The sequence below is a fragment of the Equus asinus genome, chromosome 2, assembly GCF_041296235.1.
Source record: "Equus asinus isolate D_3611 breed Donkey chromosome 2, EquAss-T2T_v2, whole genome shotgun sequence".
Taxonomy (NCBI): Eukaryota; Metazoa; Chordata; class Mammalia; order Perissodactyla; family Equidae; genus Equus; species Equus asinus.
This window is the reverse complement of record NC_091791.1, coordinates 132,505,580-132,525,602: the sequence shown is the minus strand read 5'-3', so window position 1 is coordinate 132,525,602 and position 20,023 is coordinate 132,505,580. Positions and strand designations below refer to the sequence as shown.

Sequence of the window (20,023 nt, the reverse complement as noted above, 5' to 3'; positions counted from 1 at the left end):
CACAAGGTGATGGTGGGGTGGGGACCACGAGGGCTTTCCAGACAGAGGGCACCATATGGGCAAAGGTCTGGAGGTGATGGCGGGCAGGGCATGTACAGGTGGCACTCTGGCTGGAGGAGGGGCTGAGTAAAAGGGGAAATGATTAGAAAGGATGATGGGACCAGGCCTTGGAAGGACGCAAAAAGGTTTTGCTTTTACAGTCATGCATCACTTAACGACAGGGATGTGTTCTGAGAAATGCATCGTTAGGCAATTTCATCGTTGTGTGAGCATAGAGTATCCTTACACAAACCTGGATGGTGTAGCCTACGACACGCCTAAGTGGTACGGTACTAATCTTATGGGGCCACCATCGTACGTGCAGTCCGTCATTGACTGAAACGTCGTTGTGCAGCGTGTGACTATATTCTGGGGAACTGCTAAGGGTTTTCTGAGCAGGGCTGATAAATCCACACCAAGCAGGGATGTCAGACTGCACCTCAGAGGGTAGCTCAAATGAGACCAGGCCAAGGCAGAAGGCCAGGTGGGAGGCTCATCCCACCTAAGGCCTCTACTTAGAAAACCAGGGCACGAGGGCCCAGCCCAAGCCCACTTCTCACAGACGCGCAGCCACTGAGCTTGAGCCCACAGAACACGGACTGTGACGGGCTGGTAGAGTGTGTGGCCTGGGTCAGGCCGTTGACCGTGGCACACATGTGACGTGTCTTTTCCTGCCTGCTAAGTGGCAGATGATAGTGGAGCAGTGGCCCATGCACAGCGTCAACTTAAGAAAGCAGAAAGTCTGAAATGATGAACAGTGCTCTCCATTTCTAGAGCATCGTGTGGTCGTGTTTACAGAGTACGTTTATATCTTTGATCTCACTTGGTCCTCTCCTGTTGTTCTGGCTGTTCAGGTGAGGAGGCATGTTGAGGAGATGAGTTCAGAGAGGTAAAGCCATCTGCCCAAGGACACACAGCTAGTAAATGGCTGAGCCCGGATGAGCCTAGAACTGACTATGTGACCTGCGACTCTAGCGCTCCTCTGCTTCTTGGCTCAGCTGGGGGCCGGAGCCCACGTTCGGCCCTGCTTCCCCACACTTCCCCTTGGGGAGAACGAGAAGAGGAAGCTCAGTTGCCGTGTTGGCGTTCTGCCCCTCCCTTCCCCAGCCCTGCCCTATCTTTCTGGTGAGGGCTGAGTTGGCCATGGTGGTATTTGTTAGCTCATGGAGTGTCATTGCCAGGAGGACCTCCAAGGCCAGCCTCTCGTTTTACAAAGGGGACACAGGCCTACAGAGAGAAAGTGACCAGCCCAGAGTCACACGGCCGGAGGAGGAGCCGCGAGCATTGGCCGGTTGATAGATATCTCCTCAGCTCACCTCCTGGGCGTTTCCGGCGTGTGCTTTTGTCTCTGTTTTTCTGGTTGACACACTCCTGGCACTCGGGCAGCAGGACTTCAAACAAGAGATTTATTAGGGACTTTATTCGTGCCTGTCTCTAGTTTTACGGCTTGGAGAGTTGGACACACACCTTCACGTTGCTGCGAAAGTCACCCCGACCCAGCCTTGTGTCCAGAGGCCAAAACGTGGCCCAGACCTCTCGCTCCGTCCTGGCCCCAGCACAAGACGGCTTTATCAGAGGAGCCCAGGTGCAAGGTGCCCCGGGCTCCTCTGCTGAGCTTCCCATCAGGATGGCGGGCCGCGTAGCCTTTCAGCCGGCCTGTCTCTGCCGGCACGCCCTCTGTCGAATGGCAAGGCCTCCTGTTCGGCAGGTGATCAACTGTGGGCATTCAGCTTGGGTCCCTTGTGTCTCTGTTCCCTGGAGTCCTGCCTGGGCCCCTTGGTCCAGAGCAAGGCCCACCTCTCCAAACCATCTCCCTTGTTCTCAGTGGCTGACTTCACAGTCGCCCTCAGCCTTCCCACAGCGCCGGGAGCTGGCGCTCACAGGCCAGTGTTTAATTCTCCCCCTCACATACGTCAGCTGCGTCTCCCCACTGAGGTGGTGGTGGCTTCAGGGGCAGGGCCTGAGTGGGCCCGTCCCTAGCATGGTGCTGAGCGTGCAGTGCGTGGCCAGTGCGTAGATGGACCACGTGACACTTCAGCTGTGTGGGTTACACCATTCTGGGTGATGCAGGGATGGCTTGAGCCAGAAGGGGAGCACTGGACACATGTGCCTTTCGTCCCCACAAGCGCTGTTTTTCTTCTCTTGGCAGGATGCAACCTGAAGATCTTCAACAACCAGGAGTTTGCAGCCCTCCTGGCGCAGTCAGTCAACCAGGGCTTCGAGGCCGTCTACCAGTTGACACGAATGTGCACGATCCGCATGAGCTTCGTCAAAGGCTGGGGAGCAGAATACAGGTCAGGTCTGGGTGCCATGTGTCACGGGTATCCCCCTACAGGTGACTCCGCAGAGCGGGGGCTCCTCAGAGATGAGCTAGGCCAGCCCTCCCCCCCAAGAGCCGAGAGACCAGGGATCAGAGAGGGTCGGCCTGGCAAGCTGGGGGGGCCGTGCCTCACTTGCTCACCCAGCGCTTCATGCTTTCTCCACTGCTGTGGACACGCTTGTTCCATTTTATCCAGCACAGCCCTGGGTGGGGACATTGGCATCCTCCTCTGTGTGTGGATGAGGAACTAAGGCCCAGGGAGAGAAAGTGACTTGCTTGAAGTCACATCGTGAGTGGAAAAGCTGAGCCTAGAGCTGTGCCCTCGTGGCTGCTTCCTCAGGGCTCATTTGGGGCAGGTGTTGGGACACCCCTCTCCAGGGAGTTAAGTCTTTGTCTCCTTGGTCCTGCCCTCCTCTATGGCTCCATCACTGACTTGGGGGACCCTGAGGATCTAGGCGGCTAACACTGAGAAGCAGGGAAGGGAGGAGATTTGGGGCAGTCATAAAGGAGCAGAGTTTACTTGCTCAGAAAAACGATTTTGTTCAGAGTTTCAGGTATTGGTTTAAACACGGCATTGACCAGGTGCCTGCCTGGTCTGCTCTGTCGAATCTCTCAGACCACTCTGGTTGGGCTTAGAGAAGCCAGTCCCTTTTCTTTCCATGCCTGGACGGGAGTTCCCTGAGAGGCAGGGCCACGTGCCCGTCCTGCTGCCCCCCGCCCAGCCCCACTCCCCGCGGAACGCAGAGGTACCACACGTCAGCCGAGGCCAGCGCCTTGCGAGCTGCTCTCCCCATCTCTTCACTTTTCCAGATGTTTGGAATCCGTGTTGTTGTGCAGTCATTCTGCACCCGGGCCAAACCCATTTCAGTGTTGGCTCTGGGCCACCGTTCATGATGAAATCCAGATGAGCATGACTTATGGAAAGTCAGATTCTCATTAGAGGATTTCGCTCCATGAAATCCTCTTCTTCCATTTACCGTATTTGAGCTGCTGTTCCCTGTCTGCTCCGCGGTGCTGGACAACACAGCACCTTGGTCTGTGGGGTCTCTCTGAGATCCGGGGTGAGTGACCAGTTGAGCAATCAGAGGCCAGATGTCAGGAGAACCCGGTTATGACGGCCTGAGGAGATGAGCCCGGGCCGAAAGGCGCAGTCCGAGGGAAGTTCTAGCCCACCTTTTAGCCCGGGCTGGAATCATTTTAGGGGACGAGAGTTGAAAGGTTATACAATTAATATTTTTTGAGTAGGGAAGGGAAATATTTAAAGATGGACCCCAACAGAAAAGAGCCAGGGGGAGGTCCCTTTGCTTTTCTTACACTCACACTGCAGTCCGGGGGGCCATGCTCTGGGACCCCAGATCGGGCGGGCACCCAAGGCCGAGTGCACAAGCCCATGTCTAGCCCTCCACTTGGGCGAAGTGTCAGCCAAGCAAGGAGGGCGGTATCCTCGGGCCAGCGGCCCTCAACCTGGTGCGGCATCGCAGTCCTCCAGCTTCAAGAGCTGGGGAGAGGCCCCTTGGTGGCAGAAGCCTCGGTGGGGGCCCCGTATCACCACGCTGGACAGGCTGCCAGCAGACCCAGTCCTGGGCGGCCCACCACATCCCCGCCACCTGGCAGCACTGCAGAGCAGCCTCACTGGTGGGTGCGGCCCCTTCCCAGAACAGTCTTGCCCTCCTCCTGCCTCTCGGGCCAAGGAGAGTAAGGTTTCATCCTTTCTGTCTGTGAGGTGGCCGAAAGCGGGGCCCCGGGCCTAGGTCTCTCACCTCCAGCTGGCACCGGCGCCTCCGGCCTCAGCAGATAGCCCTGGGAGCTTGCCTGCGAGCTGCGTCATCAACCAGCCTGAAGTTAGACAAAGTGCTTTGGGGAAAAGAAACGTGTGGTGTGCCTTGGTTTTTTCCAGTAATTGTTCCATGGCTCGCTCTGCTTGTAAGATTTTCCAAAATAAGGCCATAGATGGGAATTATATTAGCCATTGGGAACCGACGGCATGTGGACTCTGTCGGCGCTTTGTAAAAAACACCCCTCGATCAGACAGACACGCGTCATCGCGGGCTGCTGGGGCCGGCCCGGGGCTAGAGGGGGGAGCTGTAGGTGCCGCTCGGGACGGACAGGATCCAGGGAGACCTTTGCTCAGGCCGGAGGGTCTCCGTCGGGGGGCTGATCACGGCAACCGGTGGGCCTCTGGGCTACCTGGAATTTGCCTTACATGTTTAATTCTTTGAGGGCCACCTCCTTCCCCGCGGGAGAACCTGCCTTACTCAAAGCTCTTCCTGATTGGAGGAGTTCAGCCTGGCACCTCCTCTGGGGCCGGATCTAGCAAGGCAGGAGACCGCTCTTTGGCTCTGAGAAGACAACTGTCACCAAAGCAGGAAAAGGTGTTCTCACTTGTCTATGTGTTCTTCTGGACATTTTTTAAGTCCCCCACCCCACCTATTTTCCTGTGTCTTGCAGGAGACAGACAGTGACCAGCACCCCCTGCTGGATCGAGCTGCACCTGAATGGGCCTTTGCAGTGGCTTGACAAGGTCCTCACCCAGATGGGCTCCCCAAGTATCCGCTGTTCCAGTGTGTCTTAGAGACATTGGGTGTGAAGGGGGAGGGTGGGGGAGGGCGGGTTGGGGAAAATGGCCAAGTAGGAGGTGGAGAAAATCAGAATGCAACTCACTGTCATCAAGGAAGAAGAAATTTTTCTCCCTCAACCAAAGCGGCACCAACCTGTTTTCCAAAATACAGAAGCTAACTCAGAGATGGAGTTTATGAACAGCTATGTCTGCTGAACACCTTGGCCCTTTGGCCCCAGTTGGAAGGGCAAGAAATGGCTTCTGCTCTGGTGTCTGGAGCAAACAGGTAGTATTTCGCCATCTGTCCCCTCCCCCCAGCCCTCTTCTTTTTTAATGACAGCAACTGGGATGTCACTGTCCAGCAGGAGATGGCGCTCTGTTCAGGAGCGGAGTGTGAATTCACCTGGAGTGTTTTAGGCGGGTAACAGCCTCTAGGGGTTTGAGCAAACCTCATGCCCAGCACTCTGGCGCTTTTGAGAACAGCCTCTTCAACCGAACATTCCCGAGCCCCGGCCGTCCCACACACCCGCACCCTGCACCCCGGAGCTGGACTGACGTGGTGGGGTAGGGAGGGGGCTCGTCTCTCTCCTCCCCTCTCAGAGTATCCTGACTAGTGTGAGCGGTGTGTTCAGAACGTGCACACGGGGACAGTGGGGAAAAGCTGGTGAGCGACACCCCTTTAAAAACACTCTTAAGTTTGTCCTTTCTCACTTTGAACAGTTGGAAGCATCTGCTGAGGCTCAGTGTGTATACAGTGTAGTTTATATTATCACGTTAATCTCAGAGAGATTTGAATGACGTGAAATAGTCACATGAAGCAGGAGGCAGCTGCCACGTGAGGGTGTTTGGGCTAGGGCGGCACCGCATCGCGGGGTCTCCAGGTGTCTGCGAGACCTCACCCTGTTTCTCATGCATTCGGCTATATTGGTTTACGTAGTCAGTTGCATTAATTAAATGGACTTTATCACATGCTCTTTTAAATGTTTGTTTTATATTAAAAAACAAAAAAATCCTGGCTTGGCGCATTGACTGGGAAACCAGAGTGGGACCCAGCAACTGCCCTCCCGAGGTGAAGCTTTTCCAGGTTTTGTTGAGAAGACACCTGCCAGCACTCTTGGAAGCTGAAATTATGAAGCAAATTCACCAGAAGGGAAAAATCTCAGGCCAACATAGGCAAAGGAAAAGGGCTATTGAAAATTTTTTACACCTTTGAAAATTGCAGGCTTGGTGCAGAGAGCCCTGTCATCTTCCCCCTGGGATCCGAAATTATCTGGCTCACAGTAGAGGATATTCAGCAACAACTATAGCGGGCCTGTCGTGTAATAAGTACTGTTCCCAGTGGCAGTTAGTGAGATAACTCTTATAAATTATTTCAACTGGAAAAAAAAATCAGAGCCCTCGCCTTTGGCCTTTTGCAGAATACAGCAGACAGAATTGCCACTTGCAATTGGTACTTTATTCTTTGCTGCTGTTTTTTGTGTGAAATGACTTATTCCATATTTTGTCATGGATTTCTGCCAGGAAAAAGAAAGGGATTTCCTATGGAAGTCCTGTCTTATTCCAGGTGATGAAAGTGGATACTTTGGGCAGGTATAAACCTCAAATGTGATGACATTTCTGATGCTATATGGAGATGTTGGGGGCGTCCTGGTGCCTCACTGGCAGGATCCTACACTGCTGAAGCTCTAGCCTGGAGGTGTCTAGGTAGGAGAGCTGCTTGCCAAGCCTCCTGAGGACACAGGAGGACGGGAAGAGCACCTTGACCGCCCTGTGCTAGTCTTCTTGCAGGACTGCTGACACAGAACCCAGAGACAACGCAGAGCCCCTCACTCCGCCTGAGATGGTGAAATACTGCAAGGCTGAAGCTTTTGCCTGGGATGAAATGATCTGTGGATTGCTGCTCACAGGCACAGGAGGCTGCCTGAACCTCCTGGGTGTGCATTCCTGCTCCCCGTCAGGTCTCAGTCGTGGTATGAATTGTTCCCTTTCGGCCTCTGCTGGAGCAGTCATGGTGCCCCTCCTAAAAGCATTGGGCAGTGGTCTCGGAGGGCCTGCATTCTCCACCTGCTACATGCTCCCCAAGGTGGGCTTCCTGTGGCACACAGCCGTCTTCCAGGTACTTGGGAACTGGCTTCAGGTACAGCCCCATTTTGGTGATCCAGCAGTCACGTCCTGCTATGTTCGGATGGTGTCTTAGAACCCTCAGTGCTCAGAGCGGAAGGCTACTTCTAGGAAGTGGGAAGTTTGAATTTTGTGTTTTTCCAAAAGCTACTTACTTGGCCCTTTTGCTTTATAGACTAGACTGCTGGAGGAGGATGGATGAGGAAAATGTAGGTAGGCCTACCTTTGGCACCACTGAAAATAAATTCGGTCACACCTAAAGGTTCAGACTTGGTGCCACTCCCATCAGAGAGGCAGTGCGGGCGCCTTGGGGCATGAGTAATATCAGTGTCCTTTCTTTAAGTCACAAAACTAGTTTTAAAATCCTGTTGTATGAAAGGCATTTATACATTAAAGCTTTTTAAAGGACACTTGAAAGGGGCATAAGGAAACAAGGGCGGCTCTAGAGGGGTGACAGTAGGCGCTGGAGAGCAGTTTTAAGTGTAGTTGTCCAGCTACACTCCGTGCGCTGTTCCCCCGGCCCAGGCTCCCTGCCAGGCCCCTTCACCTTGTGGCTTGTGCTGACACTGACCCAAGAGCAGCTAGCACGGGCCCAGGTCCCGGCCCCAGTGCCGGCCCCGGGAGCCAACCTCGATTCCCTTCCTCTCCCCTCCCCTCTCCCTAACTCTATTTAGTAACTTAGATCCTTCCAGCCCTAACCTAGGTAGCTGCCCCAGCGGGTTCGGGTTACAGGCCTGAGCTGGAACGTCATCTCAGTTGGCCACCTTCCTGGCAGGCTGTAGGTCTGACATTTTGAGACAAGCCGAGAGTCAGGAGCGGGGACTTTGACTCTTATCTGGGAAGAATACACATGAGGGCAAGGCTGCTGGCAGACTTCTCCATTGTCCTTATGTTGTCGGGGTTGTATTTTTTTATTGACCGTGGTGATTATTTTTTTAAATCCTTGTTAATGTATTGGAATGAGCTGTAGCACATATCTCGTGCTTAGTTTGTTTTTCTCCATCTCCCCTTGGCTTCCTAGAGTTTGGACATATTCCAGGGCTAAATGCTTTTACTCAAACCACAGAAAAAGGTTTTCTTTAAGTAATGTGTGCCTGTCGTGCATGTGTGCGCGTAGTCTGGGGAGAAGGCGGGGATCTGATTTCATTCTGAGCCTCGAGCTGCCCTTTTGGAGGCTCCATGATGGTTTCTGCTGGGCCGGAGCTCACGTTAGACCCCTCTCGTACTCCTTAAAAGGAAAGCGAGGGAAAGGAATCTGCATGCTTTTCGTGGGACTGTTAACCACGGGGGTTACCAGGAGCGAGAGAGGGCACGAGTTTAGTTCTGGACCCTGTGTCTTACTGTGTGACTTTAAGTGGCAGAGTTGCGAGTTTTCCCCAAATCTAGGGAAAAAACCTCAACACAGCTATGTTGTACCATTTTTCTTTGTGTGGTATAAGTGTTCCCTTCTAGAACGCCTTCAAGTAACAGTCTTTTAAGGAGTATCAACTACTCCTCAAGTGGGTGGGAAAGCAGAACAATGTACACAAAGGGACATGGATCGAAAAAGGCGAGGCGTCTCTGGTTTGGAAGGAGTGAGTGGGGAATGACTTGCTATACAGGCAACTTTTCAGAAACACAGCTATCAGATTAAAAAACTCGGCTATCGTGTAAACTGGATCGAGACGTTCTCTCAGTGATTCTGTAATTGATTTTTTTTTATGCTGAAGTAATGTACACTCTAGCATTCTGGTGTTTTTATATTTATGTAATAATTTCTTAAAACCATTCAAGACATAACTATTTAATTTTTTGAAGAAAGTTGGAAAGGTCTCCTCCCACGGACAGTGGCTGGGAAGAGAATGCTGGTTGAGGGTACAGTGGCTTTTTGGCTCAGCATCCAGAAACCAACCCAGGCTGGCCAAACTCACAGTGGCGTGTAAAAACAGGCAGCTCTGAGTCAGAGAGACGCCCTTCCACGGGGTCCTCTGAACCAGGCAGCGCTCCCTTCCTGAGGGTGAGGACCTTGCATGGACGGATGGAGCTGCCTCCCCTCGCCCTCACTGCTGCTCTCGCAGCCCGGCCATCCTGTTCGGGAAGCGTGTTTTGGTGTGTGTTCCAGGGGGGGTCTGGAACGTGGAGGATGTTGGTTCCCTTCACTTCTCAGCCAGCCTGACCTTTTAATACCTTTGTAAAAAGCATGTATGTATTTATAGTGTTTTAGATTTTTCTAACTTTTGTATCTTAAGAGCAGAGCACCCGTTTAAGCATTGTACCCCTATTGTTAAAGATTTGTGTCCCCTCTCTCCTTCTCTTCCCCCTGTAAGTGCCCTTCTAATAAACTTATCATTGAAAAGCTCCTGTGCCAGGAGCTCAGTCTGATTATTGCTGCCATGTCTGAGTGGGGAGAAGGTTAAAAGGGAGCCCCGCGGGGTCCCAGGGCCTTTGGAATTTGGGCACCAGAGGAAACTCTGAGCCCAAGCGCACTTGGACGAAGGATGCCACGGCCTCCTCTGAGACCTGCCCCCCCTGCCTCATTCGCTCACCAGGGGCAGCACGCAGTGGAAGCCAGTCCTTCAGTGAAAGCAGGAGCCCCTGGGTCAGCTGAGCAAAGGTCAGCAGTCTGGCAGTGGCTGCATCTCGCTTGCTCACTCCCCACACCTAAGCTCCACATGAGTCCCTTCGATACCGTCTGTGCCTGGTCATTGTGCATTCACTTCCCCTGTACTTGAAGGCCCTGGACCTTCAGGATGCCACCTGACCCATCTTCCCACAGGCACAGAGGCAGCTTGAAATTCATAAATAAGTAGGTTTCCACACTTTCCAGCTCAGATGACTTTGTTAGCTCCTGTGAAAACTCATTTTAAATTCAAAACTCCCAAGGCGAAGGACTTCAACATTGTTTCCTTGGCTAAATCTTACACCAATGTGGATTGAGAAACAGGATGATTAGAATGAATAAACAGAATTAGGGGAAGGAGGAGGGCGGAATGGGGCTGGAACAGTCTGTTAGCTGGGCTGCTCTATAGCAGTCTTCCTTCCAAGGACCTCCCTGGAGTCCAGACACCTCCCGGACGGGCACGGGAGGGAGGCAGGTGTCACGGGCACGGCACCTGTGGGCCTCCGGGAACTGTGTCCAGTTCCTACCTTGGTGATTCTTCTTAGCTATTTTTACCCTCCTGCCCTCCAAGCAACTTTCCCCAAGGTTTTATCTTGTCTGTATTTCTCAGCACAAGACTCAGATCTGCACCTCTAAGCCAACCTATTCCTTGAGCTCCACGACTTTAAATTCCAGCTGCTTGTTAAACGTGATCTAAGACATAACACCCCCAGACCGAATCATCTTCCACCTCACTTGAGCAGGCTCCCTTCTCCGACTCCCAGTGTTTATCTGTAGCCTCTCCCCCATTCTCCGACTCCTGAGCAGCTTGCTGCATTCTTTTCCTTGCTCTCCATCACCTCTGCTGCAGCTGCCCTGGTGGATCAAACCTCCCCTTTGCCAAGGCCCTGCTTCCTGAACATGCCGGTTCTCCCTGGCCCTCTCACGCAAGCTGCTCCTGCTGCCTGCTCCTTCTGGGTGGTGCTCCTAGACCACCACACGTACTCTTGACATTCCTCCCTGAATGAGCTCATCTACCCGCAGGATTTCAAACCACATAAATGCTAATGACTCCCAAAACAGTATTTACAGCCCAGATACCAATCGCAAGCTTTAGACAAGTATCCGGCAGCCTGCTGGCTACTGTACGGGGATGTGCCACAGGTACCTCAAACTCACAATTTAAAAAACAGGATTTATGGGGTGGCCTGGTAGCACAGTGGTTGAGTTCAGCAAGCTCCACTTCAGCAGCCTGGGTTCCTGGGTTCGGATCCCAGGTATGACCCTACACCACTCAAGCCATGCTGTGGTGGCGTCCCACATACAAAATAGAGGAAGATGGGCACAGATGTTAGCTCAGGGCCAGTCTTCCTATCAAAAAGAAAAAAAATTCACCATTGCCTTTATTAAATCTCCCTCTCCTCTGGCCTTCAGCCCCATTTTTGCCTCAACAATGTACACACCCTACAGCTACAGAAGTCACAGTTGTCCACCACTCCCTCACCTCTGTCCCATCTGTCCGTTGTCTCCACACTCGCTGCCCTGCACTTCAGGTCCTTGGGCACCTGGACAGCTGCACCAGCTTCCTAACCACTGTCCTAGCCTCCTGCCTGCTCTCCCATAAATGCATCATCCACACTGCCTCCACGAGCTGCCTGACCTCAGGTGGTCCCCCAGTCCACAGCACAAATTCTAAGGTCCTTAACGTGGACCACTTGACCGTTACCATCTGGCCCTTGTCTAGCTCTCTGCAACCCAGCAACGTATGGGGAGTTCCTCACATCTCATAGTTGTCTCCATGACTACTCTGCTTGAATGTCGACTCCTCCCTCCCCAGTCTGCACCCGCTGCCCCGGCCTTTCTGCCACACACTGCCAGTTCACCTGGCTGACTTTCACTAATGCTTTGAGGCTCGGTTCTGGCATCTCCTCCAGAAGCCTTCTGTGAATCCCTCTATCGCCACAGTCTCCTCAACTGTGTGATAACTGTGTCTCTCTTCTCTAGGCTGAGTTCCTTGAAAGCAGGATTTACGTCTTCTTACGGGCCCAGCTGCTTTTGGCCATCACATACTTTTGCTGAATAAATCAATCAATTACTGCCCATATCTAGTAGATTCTACCTTACAATCTTTTGCATCAATTTCCACTGTGCCATCCAATAGTAAGTCCTTATATACGAAGGAATGCCAACAAAATATAGTTCCCGATTACCCTTTATCACAGCCTTTCCAGTATCCTAATTTGTCTCCCTCTAGTCCAGAGACGGCAAATACAGGGGAGAATCACCATCATTCTCTATTTCTCTATCCAGGGTGAAAACCACTCATCATAGTGCTGGGTCCACTCTTAGCCTCAAAATCCCTCTCAACACAGCTGGCCAGGCAGTGTTAATCAGCTGGCCTTGTCTAATACTACTGCTAGATTTCCCTGGAATGTAATTATGGTTAGATGTCTTTTCTGCTCTAAACCCCTTAGCTCCTCGATTACCCCCAGAGTAGGTACAGGCTCCACAAAGTGGTACTTCAGGGTTGTCTCCACCATCACTCCATCCTTATCTACCACCATTTCTCTAACTGGACTACTAGGTTTTCCCAACATAACCCCTTGTTTATCTCCATACCTTTGATCACTAAGAATCGTGCTGCCTCCACCCGTCTGTCTGCCCAAGCTCTTATCCTTATAGCTCAATTCAAGCCTCACTTCCTCTAAGTCAATGGTTAGTCCCAGGTCAGCAGCATCAGTTGTTGCCTGGGACATTAGAAACGCACGTTCACAGGCCCCACCTCCTGAACCAGAAACCCTGGCGTGGGGCCCTCCAGGCGATTCTGATGTGGGCTCAAGTTAGAGAACCAGTGCTCCAAGATGTACTTTATGCTCTTCCCACCCTACTCTGCTCAATCCCTTGGCAATTAATGCTGGGCATGGCACGCTTCACATCCTGCCCGGCACCCTACCTTTTGTGGCCTTGTCTTGCTCGCCCCCTACACCCACCTGAGTTGGACAATGAGCTCCTAAGGAAGAGAACCTGCATGTTACCCAAGTCTGCAGCCTCTGCCATACCTGGCGCAGTCTGGCATCAGAAGGTTCCCCACCAGTGTTGGCTGGATCCTGAGTCCCTGTTTCAGCTCTCACCAGGGTGAAGGAACAGGTTACAGTTGCTTTGTCTCAACTTTAACTTTGAGGCCTCCTAACACCATTAACGACTTCCTGAGAATTTCCTGGAGCAGCAGTATTGATAGAGAACGTGTCCTTGGGCTTCAAATGAAGAGAATCTTCTCTCTCCTCAGTTAGGCGGCTGTTTCCATAAAGTTCCCAGCCCAGGCCTCACTGAGCCCACATTTTTGTGGCACTGAAGCCACTGGTTGATAAGGGAAAGGGGAGAGGCATTGACTGGTCACATCCTTCACAGAAGAGAACCAGGGAGGTTGGTTTTGTGACCTTGTCGTGCCTCCCAGATTTGTAGTTGTGCGGAGGCAGCATTTGAGTCTATCAACAGATACACACAGATATGAAAGTGTTTCAGAGGAAAAAAATTGTTTATTCCCATAGGTTTTGAATCAATACTTTTCCAATAAGAAACAAAGTAGACCATAAACCAATAAGAGCTGGAATGGGCTCAACAGTGCTCCAACAAAAGACCCATGCTGGTCCTATGACCTCTTCTTAATTCTTCCTTCTGCAAACCAGAGAAACACCTTAGAAGCGAGCAAGACACTTCCTAAACTAGAGGAACGGTGACGTATACACTTACCTCTGAATAAAGATATCTGTGCCAAGAGCAAGACTTCTGATGTCACCAACAGGCGCAGGTAGTGCCCCAAATAGGAAACTTAGTTCTAAGACCCTTTCTGCAAGAGCTTACATGCCACAGGGGCAAGGATGGATTACTACACTAAACCCCAAGTGGAATTCAAATCAAAACTGGAGCTTTGCCCTGCACAGTCAGCGTGCTACTTCTATGAGACATACAAATTATGGGCAAGTTAATAGGGTGTTTTCCAACGATGCTGTACTAAGGTGGTACACTTGACCAGATTTTTTTCCATTTTCTGCACCTATGGTCCTCTAATAAGATTTGGTATTTAATGACAGAATGCTAGAGCTAAAATGTCTATTTTCAAATGGGGGAGATGAAGGGCAACTCTGACTCGTTACAGCATTCTCTGGAAGTCTCCATCAATCAGAAGGTTCAATGAATCAGAACCTCTGACCAGTAGACACATGTTTGCTAAATTTAGCCTTGCATCAGCAGACACTCAAGCTCAGAATAGTTCACGGAGCTCTCATCTTACCCTTAGACAGTGATTCTTCTAAGACTGTTTTCCACGGCAGGCCAAGGCAGGGCAAGGGGCACTCCATGTGCTCCTTCGATGGCCATTGTTAAGAGACTGGCCACGGTTAAGGGAATCTGACAAGCTATGGCAAAAATGTTCATCCCCACCTCTCCACAGTAGGAACATGAAGTCAGCCATGGATCACATTTCACGTGTTGTAAGTAGTTTGCAGTAATGGCCTGACATGCTCTATGGTTCTTGAACCACATCCCATATTACTCAGCCATCTAAGTCTAGCTTCCCTGAATCTCCAGCTTCTCTGAATTAGACGTGGCCAAGTTCTATAAATAGAGAGCAAGCAAACTGGTTCTGTCAATCTTCTCATACTCTGGCAGGATAACATATTTTAAAATTATAAAAATATCTATGTCTTCATCACTCTAAAATTATTACATAACACATGATTTTCTCAGGGGGAAAAAAGTTTATTCTTGTCTTTCCCTACCTTCCACCACTCATAGACCTTCAAACTTTGTGATCATAGTCATCATACTATCAAATATGAATCCAAACCAAAATTAAGAGCCTACTATGTGCCAGACACTGTGATACACAGAGAAATGCTGAAGGAAAAAAAGAGTTGTCTCATTTTAAATCCAGATGGACAGTCCATAATGACTGGTCACTTTAGACAGATGGCAACTTTTATTGCACTATTAGCTCATGATCACTCCTCTTAACATGGGCCTTTAGTAGATACCACTGGATACTTTTATCCCACAAGTCCCCTAGAAGGGGCCAATATCCTCAGAGTGGAGATCTTGAAAACATGAGCTGATATTATACATATGCATGGTGGATTCCAAAATAGTGAGTTTGACAAACTCTCCGATTATTCACTCTTTATGCCTAATCCAAAGGCCTCCCCCACACACATCCCCTACTGAAAAACAAGAAAATCATAATACACATGAGCGGACTTTATAAATAAATCACATTTTAATCATCTGGCTTTGTTTAATTCACAAAATCAAGTCCACACCTTTTCCTAGTCTGTTTTCCCTAACCATGTGACTCAACGTATTTTCTGAAGCCTTTCATGTTTTAAGAAAAACATGTTCCACCTTTCATTTTGCAACCCCAGAGCCAAGTGCCCTTCATTCCTAACCAACAGCTAATGCAGGCACCTCAGAGAGACACTGATGGAACGGTGGTGAGCTATAGTTTCAAAAACTTTCAGAATAGTAAAAAAAAAAAAAAAGGAAGGGAAAAAAGTCACTGAGCAAGACAGCCTCCAATATTCCTTGGAATGGCTCTTCCTGAATGTCCCAGTCACTGGAAACTCCCTCCCTGCGGTCGCTCTGGCTGGGACCTGGAGCATTCCATTCCTTCCACCACCTGTTTCAGGGTCTGCAGTGCTTAGAAGACAGTGCACAGAGGGGTCTGGAACTTGCTTCTGCTACTGGCGTAAGGGGCTCCTAGCCCACACTAGGCCAGAAGCAGTTCTTGGCGCCCGTGCCGGCACCATCCCGCCCTGTGCCTGTTTCAAGCCACGGCAGTGACTACACAGCGAAGGTTAATGACATGCATTACAAAGTGTCTACAAAAACAGAAACAGGAGTTTTATTTGCTGGATTTCCCAGTCTTCCTTTGGAAACTTTCCCTTTGGTGGCGTTTCCCAGTTCCCCTGGGGCGGACCCGCTCAGCCCCGGAAGTCACACAAGGCGCTCAGGGATTCAGCGCCTGACGTGTCACATCCTCTCCCACCTCGCCCGCTCCTTACTGTTACTATTTGGGCAGCGATCTCTGGTTTTCAGAGAGAGACGGGGAACCTGGCCTTGTTCTGAGGGTATCAAGGATGACAACACAGCTCTGACCTCTGGAGTAGCAGGGGCGAACTCTAAGGAAGACGAGTTTCTTCACAGTAACACTAATGCAGAAATCTCAGCACTGCTTCCAGGGCCCGTACAGAGAATTCCTCAAGTTTCTCCCTCTCTCTTACACACACACACACACACACACACACACACACACACACACACACTCTCTCTCTCTCTCTCTCTCTCTCTCTCTCTCTCTCTCTCACACACACACACACTCTCTCTCTCTCTCTCTCTCTCTCTCTCTGACTTGGGAGGGGGGCTGTTTTATCCCTACCAGAGCAGGGAAGTTTTACCTCATTTATCATAGTCTAGAAATTCACACTGGCTTCTCAATCCTTCTGAGCATGAGCTCAGATGCTGTATTTCAACTGAAATGCCCAGAAGCATTTTTTTAGCTAGACTAAGGTGAGGGCCACTGACTCTGGCCCCACCTAATCCACAGCACAGATCAAATCTGCAGCTGCAGCACAGCCAGGAGAGGGGGCGCCAGCTCCTGACGCACTGTAACCCGGTGGGAACGCAGGGGATGCTCCTTAAAAGGTCGACCAGGAAGGGCCTGGTGCTGTTCTTCTTCTTTAACTTGGGCAAGTCACACAGACCTCTGAGCCTCATTTCACTTCTGCTCCCAGAACAAAAAAGTCCATTTGAAAAATTCTTACTCCTTATTGTCATTATACTCCTCAATCCTTTATAATATACTGAGGAAGAAAAGAATTCTCCTTAACCCCCTACTGAAAACTAGAATTAAGGGGACCCTGTGAACAAGTCAGGTGGCCAACATGATGATGGGAAGTCCAGCAGGACACAAGCGGGTTGAGCAGGGAAGCATCTCAGGTGAAGAGAGTTAGCATCTTGTCAATCAAACCCTAGTGTGAATAATTCAGTGTTCTTCATCAGATGAGAGGCCTTCAATTTCATCTCTGTCTCCCCCAATGGCCATCCAGAATGCTTTAGCCACCTGGGGAGAGAAGCATGCAACAGATTTTAGGCCACAGCTAAATTTCAGCTCGCTTTATGCATCATACTTTGAACTGATTAAGACCTAAAATTCTACACCTTGCCCTCCAGCCCTGGGGCAACATATATCAAAACCCTTGAATCCCCGACCCAGGACTGCCACTTCTAGAAATTTATACTAAGGATATAATCAGAGTTGTACACAAAGGAGATGTGTAAGGCTATATACAACTTCACTATTTATAGAAGCAAAAACTGCACATGACCTAAATGTCCAAAAGGAGCTAGAGAAATAAATTATGACATGTCCACACAATGGAATACCATAAACCATATACATTTCCTGCCAAGAACATGTGTTGCGTTGGTAATAACAAAACAAAACAAAATAACAAAGAGTTTCCTAGCCCAATAGTTAGGAAGGTAAACATCCTGAGTCTGAATGAAAGTTCCATGTCACTCAACACACATTTGAAAAATCCGGGTTTGACTGCAGCAACTATATTACTATTGTATAAATGTTCAATTAGTTATAATATCCACTGAAACGTTCACACGAAGAGCTTCAGAAGTAAACAAGAGTGACACATCATTCTAACAGCACTGGACCTTTCGTACGTCCTCAATAAATACCTGACGGATTATCTCACCTTTTCTGCATGCAACTTTCTTTGCTCATGAGGAAGCGTCGCAGCCTTGTCTAGGAGGAAAATACATCTTAAGAAATTCATCTAAGAGCACAGGAGAATCGGGAGGGTATGGGTGTTCTAGCACTAGAAGATGGGAGATGGGTCTCAAAGACACATGCTCATAGTGCAGGCATTACAGCTGTTAGGAAGTTTAAGCTCCAAATTCTCCAGATGGGAATCATGTGAGTAAATTGGTAGGAATCTTACTGATTCCATGTTAATGAGACACGCTGAAAGAAACAGAGAGCGGTAAGAGAAGGGAAGGTAAGAGGAAAGAGAAGGGAGGGAGAGGAGAATTTCCCCCAGGGAATTTTTACCAACAGAGGATGGCACAGTCCCCCAGGAGCTAAGTTTCTCAAGACAGCTGAGAGCAGAGCATGGAATCCAATCAGCATTACAAAACAAAACCCTACCGTACAGAACAGAGGAGCGTCGATACGGAGCATGTTAGACACAATCGATCTGATTACCTTTCATTTCCTTTAACTTTGAAAATAGCCTTTCAAAATTCTCCAAATCTCCTCCACCGGTAGTAAGACTGGCTAATTCTTGAATATCCAGATCTAACATGGGATCTGAAATAAGGATTCATCACATTATTTATCACACATTATTTATATATGTGCTAAATATACAGAATCCTAAGGCAAACAATCCTAGCTTTGATGAAAGTCACCGCTGAATGAGCATGCAATGTGGACCAGCTTTACAGCTCATGGCGCTTACCCCTGCTTGGCTGCTGGGGGGTCCTCAAAAAGGAACAGTAACTTATTTTATCCTCACAACACTGAATGAGGCAAGGAATACAGTTTCCATTTTAGAGATGAGAAAACTAGAGGTCTGAGTTGAAGTGACTTGCTCATGGTCACAGCTAGTAAGTCTGACCTTGGATTCAGACTTAGGTGTTTCCAACTCTAAAGGCCACACTCTGCACCAACGTACACTGATTCAACAATAAATGCCTGAAATTTACACCATAGTCACTGTACGGCAAATATCATCACATCTCTGACAACTCCCATAGGGCAATTGACACATGGAGCAACCTGGGTTAAAAATGAGCTCAGCTAAAATTACAGCTAGTCAGAGGTAGAGCTCAATTAAATTCCGACTTTCTTACTACAGATCCTTTACTGTCTCTACCTCAGTATGCTGCCTCTTTATCAATACTTGCTTTTAATCAGAAATTGTATGGGCCGGCCCCATGGCCGAGTGGTTAAGTTTGCATGCTCCGCTTCAGTGGCCCAGGGTTTTACCAGTTTGGATCCTGGGCGCGGACATGGCACGGCTCATAGGCCATGCTGAGGTGGCATCCCACACAGCACAACCAGAGGCACTCACAGCTAGAACATACAATTATGTACTGGGGGGCTTTGGGGAGAAGAAGAAGAAGAAGAAAAAAAAAAGATTGGCAACAGATGTTAGCTCCGGTGCCAATCTTTAAAATAAAAAAAATAAAGAAATTGTACTCATTCTCCACTCCAGGCTGACCACCTCTAGGATGTCTTCCCTGACCGTCACAGCTCACAGGTCTCCTTCCTCAGAATTCGTCCCACACTTCGTGTTTATGGAACCATCTTGGCACTGTCATATGCTACTTTGTTCTCTGACATCTCCCACCATTATGATAAGAAATAAGACTACAGTAAGAGAGAGAGTTCACTTTGCGCCTGACCACTGAGTGCTTTAACCTATATGATCCCATTTCATCTTTGCACAAGTGTTGTGAGGAAAGATTTTTTACCCCTATTTTTACAGAAGGGGAAATCAAGGCCCACGGAGGCTAAATAACTTACTCAAGGTTGTCTCACAAGTGGTAGAGCCACGATTTGACCTAGCTGTCCAGGACTCCACGCCCAAAAATCTCAACCATGACCTTACAAGGCCTGTCTCTACCTTTTTACATGGTAAGCTCCTTGAAGACAAGAATCATAATTCTTTGCATCTACTACAATGCCATACAGATAATTGGAGTTAAAAATGCATTTTGGTTAATAAATTTGCTTTAGTTCAATGAGCATGTCATGCTGGCAGTTGGTATACAGGATAGAGAGAGAAATTTGTGATTTCTCTGTGCCATACGGGGTAATTGAACTGTGGACATGGACAGGGTCACTTCCTGCTTAAACACAGATTTGGAAAAGGAGCTTAAATGGAGCCCTGAGGAACGGAAATATTTAAAGGCTGGTAAAGAAAGGGAACCTACCAAAGAAAGAGAAGGAATAACCAGAGAAGTGGGAAGAAAACCACATGTGTTGGCTGAGTCAAGAGAAAATGTTTCAAAAAGGGATTGATCCATAATATTGAAGGCTGCCAAGAGGTCAAGATGAGGACTGGAAAATATCTATCAGATTTGGTGGCATCGAGGTCACTCGTGAGCTGTTTAGTGGCAAATGGGGCAAAAGGTAGATGAGAGTGAGTCGAGGAGTGAATGGGAGGTGAGGAATGGAAATAAGCTCAGTAAAGAGAGGAGGGAAATGTGAGTTTGAGGAAGTGTTTTACTTTTTGGTTTGGTTTTGTCTTTTTTTTTTTAATTCTGAAATAATTTTAGTCTTACAAAAAAGTTGCAAAAATAGTATATAGAGTTCCCATATGCCCTTCACCCA

At 49.3% G+C, this 20,023-nt stretch overlaps 2 protein-coding genes across 6 annotated transcripts in view; one reads left to right on the top strand and one right to left on the bottom strand.

Moving 5' to 3' along the window:
- Positions 1-9,376, top strand: part of SMAD3 (SMAD family member 3) — a 124,696-nt gene extending 115,320 nt beyond the window's left edge. For all 5 annotated transcript variants that reach the window (XM_070499390.1, XM_044764662.2, XM_044764663.2 and 2 more), the window contains 2 exons: positions 2,189-2,333; positions 4,808-9,376. In XM_070499390.1, the coding sequence (XP_070355491.1) occupies positions 2,189-2,333; positions 4,808-4,931 (269 nt within the window). In that variant the 3' untranslated portion in view covers positions 4,932-9,376. The remainder of the gene's footprint in view (positions 1-2,188; positions 2,334-4,807) is intronic.
- Positions 9,377-13,131: 3,755 nt separating this feature from the next.
- Positions 13,132-20,023, bottom strand: part of AAGAB (alpha and gamma adaptin binding protein) — a 49,606-nt gene continuing 42,714 nt past the window's right edge. Inside the window, exons 8-10 of the mRNA XM_014856220.3 lie at positions 17,888-17,992; positions 17,379-17,428; positions 13,132-16,729 (exon numbers count right to left, since the gene is read on the bottom strand). Coding sequence (XP_014711706.1) covers positions 16,652-16,729; positions 17,379-17,428; positions 17,888-17,992 — 233 coding nt within the window. The 3' untranslated portion in view covers positions 13,132-16,651. The remainder of the gene's footprint in view (positions 16,730-17,378; positions 17,429-17,887; positions 17,993-20,023) is intronic.